Consider the following 5,000-nt stretch of genomic DNA (forward strand, 5'->3'; position numbering starts at 1 on the left):
TCGGCCCCTTGAGCCTGCTCCGCCATTCAGTAAGATCATGGCTGATCTTCCACCTCAACTCCACTTTCCCGCCCGATCCCCATATCCCTTGATTCCCCTAGTGTCCAAAAATCAGTCAATCTCAGTCTTGAATATACTCAGCGACTGAGCATCCACAGCCCTCTGGGGCAGAGAATTCCAAATATTCACGACCCTCTGAGTGAAGAAATTTCTCCTCATCTCAGTCCTAAATGTCCGACCCCTTATCCTGAGACTATGTCCCCTAGTTCTAGACTCTCCAGCCATGGGAAACATCCTCTCAGCCTCTACCCTGTCAAGCCCCCTCAATCTCTCCTCATAGGACAACCCTCTCATCCCAGGAATCAATCTAATGAACCTTCGTTGCACCGCCTCTAAGGCAAGTATATCCTTCCTTAGATAAGGAGACCAAAACTGTACACAGTACTCCAGGTGAGGTCTCACCAAAGCCCAGTACAATTGCAGTAAGACTTCCTTACTCTTGTACTCCAACCCCCTTGCAATAAAGGCCAACATACCTTTTGCTTTCCTAATTGCTTGCTGTATCTGCATGTTAACTTTCTGTGTTTCATGTACAAGGACACCCAAATCCCTCTGAACACCAACATTTAATAGTTTCTCACCATTTAAAAGATATTCTGTTTTTCTGTTCTTCCTACCAAAGTGAATAACCTCACATTTCCCAACATTATACTCCATCTGCACCTTGTCTTGCCCACTCACTTAACCTGCCTACATATCTTTGCAGACTCTTTGGGCGCTAAATTGGGCCGTGTAGCGCCCGTTGTTTCGGCGCTACACGGCCTCTCTGACATCCAAGATGGCGTCTTGGATGCGCATGCACGTTTCCAGCGTGACGTGCGCCGGACGCCATCTTGGTATAGGAGTTAGCGCAGGCGCTGATAACGAACACTGGAATCATGTAAAGTCGGGAGAAAATGGCTTCAATCAGTGTACAACGCTGATTTAAAGTGATAAGTCCCAAAATGGTGTCTAACGCTCAACTCAACGCACAGTCTTAACCCCGACCATCTGAACGTGTCTTAGAGTGCCTTCAGGACCCCCCCACCGGTGCTATTTAAAGGGACCATTCAGGATTTACAGGTTAGTGGCTGGATTATTGCTTCTGGCTGCCGAGACGTTTGTAACCGTTTTTGGAGGTTTCCTACATTTGAATACTAGGACACGGGGACATAGCTTGACATTTAGAGCCAGGACATGCAGGAGTGAAGTTCGGAAATGCTTCTACATGCAAAGTGTGGGAGACGTTTGGAACGCTCTTCTGCAAATGGCAGTTGATGCTAGCTCACTTGTGAATGTTAAATCTGAGATTTCTGTGAACCAAGGGTATTAAGGGATATGGGGCGAAGGCGGGGTATATGGAGTTAGGTCACAGGTCCACCATGATCTCATTGAATGGCGGAACAGGCTCGAGGGGCTAAATGCCACGGCCACTTGCTGCCTCCTGATATGCGCCTCCTTCTCCTGCAAGAAAGCCGGACGTTTGTCTGGGTGATGTGCCTGTCATGGTTGAATAGCTGCCAGTGTGTGTGGCCTGTGAGTTGTGGGTGGGCGGCTTGAAACAGTGGTAATGTGTAAGGGTGAGAGGAAGCATCTGATTGGCAGAGTTGAGTACTGATGGAAAGAGTTTGTTGGTATGTGGGTGATGGGGGGTGTGGTGGGTGGAGCAATGGATGGGGCTAGTGGTGTAATTGGTAGGAGACGCCATTGACAGTTGACCTCACTCACCTTGACCACTCGTGTCAAAGCATTGAACTTCTTCCTGTACTGTATCCATGTTCATGATGCTGTGCGCCTGGCATTGACTTCGTCCCATACTGCCTCCCACTGCCTTTTGAGTATATGTCTGGAGGGCCTCTTGCTGCCCCCCTGCCACCCTCCCTGGATATAGGATGTCCCTCTTTCTGTCCACCTCTTGCACCAAAGTCTCTAGTGCATCAGCAGAGAACCTTGGTGCACAGACTCTCGCAGGCCTGGTACCAACTCAGATCGGCAGATTGGTGAGGTCTGCCGTGCAGATTGGAGGATGTGGGATTTAGTAGTGCGCAACCTTTATTCAATGTTTTAACATAACTCATTAGTGTGTAAACATAGGGATGGGATCTGCGTCTGCGTTTTATGTGTGCGATGTCTGAACTCTGTTCAGACTCCATGCAGACAGTAGACTGTTATTTTCAACAAATAACAGGTACCAGCTACCTTTAAGAGATTTCTAAGCAACATCCTCCCTTTAAGAGATTGTGCTCCCCCTGGTGGTGAAAAGTGCGAATTGCATTGATTCCACGTGCAAGGCCTGGAATGGAAGGCTGGTTGCAGGTGAGTCCTGGGGTGGGCCGAAACTTGCACCCTGCCTGCGCGGAGTAATAGCGTATCGCGCGGGGTAATAGCGTATCGCGCGGGGTAATAGCGTATCGCGCGGGGTAATAGCGTATCACGCAGGGTAATAGCGTATCACGCTACCTACGCCCAAAAACGACCCCATCCAATTTTTCTCCCTTTGTGTCCTCCTCACAGCTTACTTTCCCACCTAGCTTTGTATCATCAGCAAACTTGGATGCATTACACTCGTTCCCTTCATCTAAGTCATTGATATAGATTGTAAATAGCTGAGGCCCAAGCACCGATCCTTGAGGCACTCCATTAGTAACAGCCTGCCAACCTGAGAATGACCCGTTTATCCCCACTCTCTGTTTTCTGTCCGTTAACCAATCCTCTATCCATACTAATATATTACCCCCAATCCCATGAGCCCTAATCTTGTGTAACAACCTTTTATGTGGCACCTTATCGAATGCCTTTTGAAAATCCAAATATACTACATCCACTGGCTCCCCTTTATCTACCCTGCTAGTTACACCCTCAAAAAACTCAAATAAATTTGTCAAACACGATTTCCCTTCCATAAAACCATGTTGACTCTGCCTAATCATATTATGATTTTCTAAATGCCCTGTTACTACGTCCTTAATAATAGATTCCAGCATTTTCCCTGCTACTGAGTGGCCTGTAATTCCCTGTTTTCTCTCTCCCTCCTTTCTTGAATAGCGGGGTTACATTTGCCACCTTCCAATCCACGGGGACCGTTCTAAAATCTAGGGAATTCTGGAAGATCACAACCAACGCGTCCACTATCTCTGTAGCCACCTCTTTTAAAACTCTAGGATGTAGGCCATCAGGTCCAGGGGATTTATCAGCTTTTAGTCCCATTAGTTTTTCTAAAACTTTTTCTTTACTAATCTTACTGACTTTAAGTTGCTCCCTCTCATTAGACCCTTGGTTCCCCACTATTTCCGGTGTGTTTTTTGTGTCTTCTACTGTGAAGACAGATATAAAATATTTATTTAACATCTCTGCCATTTCCTGATTCCCCATTATAATTTCTCCAGTCTCAGCCTCTAAGGGACCCACGTTTACTTTCGCTAATCTCTTCCTTTTTATATTCCTTTTGTGGAAACTCTTACAACCTGTTTTTATATTTCTTGCTGGTTTAGTCTCATTCAGTCCTTGAGTATATTCAAGACAGAGATCGATAGATTTTTGGAACTAAGGGAATCAAGGGATATGGGGATAGGGCGGGATAGTGACACAAACTCTTTGTGGGTAAAGTCATTGCATGGGTAAGTCAGGAAGATAGGTGCAGATGACTGAGGCTATTCGGCCCATCTATCCAATGAAACTTGCGTTCCTTCCCCCTCCCGTCTGTTTGTTGCATGATTCCCGAGTTTTTGCACCCACTGCCTCAGGCAGGAGACCATTCCCGGTGTTAATCACTCTGCAGGGAGATGCGCTTCTGGACGTCAGTCCTGAACTTGGAAATTCAGCCAGGGTTCACCGTCCGTTCACCCCTCCTGGAGTGTGTGCACAGGCATTCGTCTCCATGTGTGTATGTGGGAAGGAGAATTCCTGTGGGGCTGTACCCCAGTGCAAGTTGGGTACATGTGTGTATGTGCGTTTGCACACAGGCATGTGCGCATGGGCACATGTATGTGTGTATGCACATGGGCACGTGTGCCTTTGTGTATGTGTGTGCACATGGGCACGCGTGTATGTGTGTATGCACATGGGCATGTGTGTCTTTGTGTATGTGTGTGCACATGGGCACGCGTGTATGTGTGTATGCACATGGGCATGTGTGTGTGCACATGGGCACGCGTGTATGTGTGTATGCACATGGGCACGTGTGCCTTTGTGTATGCGTGTGCACATGGGCATGTGTGTATGCACATGGGCACGTGTGTCTTTGTGTATGTGTATGCACACAGGTATTCGCGTCTTTGTGTATATTTGTGCACGGGCAAGTGTGTATGTGCATGTGCAGAAGAATACATGTGAGGCCGTACCCCAGTGCAAGTTGGGTACATGAGTGTGTGTGCACGTGCGAGTTTGTGCATGTGCAGGAGAATGCATGTGGGCCTGTACCCCAGTGCAAGTTGGGCGTCTTTAGCAGAGGATTGGAGAAAACTGCCAGGGTTGGGGAGAGGTGTGTGGGGGGGGGGGGGAGAATATGAATGGAACGGGGAGGTTGTGGACTGTTTCTGGTGATTGGACACATTCAGCGGGGAGCCATCCTGAGAATGAAGAGAGGGAGAGGACAGTCAAGCTGGTGGGATCTAGACCCAGCACTGGCACCTGTCACGTGCCATCTGCCGCAGTGCAGTACGGGCAGAGTCAGACGAGCACTTCTGACTCGCAGTTGTACCTGGGAACGCTTGCAGGAAGAGTGTGTTCGACACTCCAGTGCTGCCTGATTCATCAACTCGCCTTCGTCCTGATCTCAATTCACCAGTGCGGACTTTTTCCCCTCTGTGTCCCTCCCATTTTCCCACACGCTCCCACCAGCCGGCTCCAGCCAGCCTTCGGCGCCTCACCCTGCCGGGCATTGTTCCCATTTGGACCCAGAGTGTCGGCTGTGGGGCACTGCCACCATCCATCGCGAGGGGCGCCCACCATCGGCCTTAGTC

General features: G+C 48.8%; 1 protein-coding gene across 1 annotated transcript in view; it reads right to left on the minus strand.

Moving 5' to 3' along the window:
* Positions 1-4,970, minus strand: part of LOC137302299 (lysine-specific demethylase 6B-like) — a 15,182-nt gene extending 10,212 nt beyond the window's left edge. Inside the window, exon 1 of the mRNA XM_067971940.1 lies at positions 4,669-4,970. Coding sequence (XP_067828041.1) covers positions 4,669-4,970 — 302 coding nt within the window. The remainder of the gene's footprint in view (positions 1-4,668) is intronic.
* Positions 4,971-5,000: the final 30 nt, after the last annotated feature.

Source organism: Heptranchias perlo, chromosome 35 (genome assembly GCF_035084215.1).
Source record: "Heptranchias perlo isolate sHepPer1 chromosome 35, sHepPer1.hap1, whole genome shotgun sequence".
NCBI lineage: Eukaryota > Metazoa > Chordata > Chondrichthyes > Hexanchiformes > Hexanchidae > Heptranchias > Heptranchias perlo.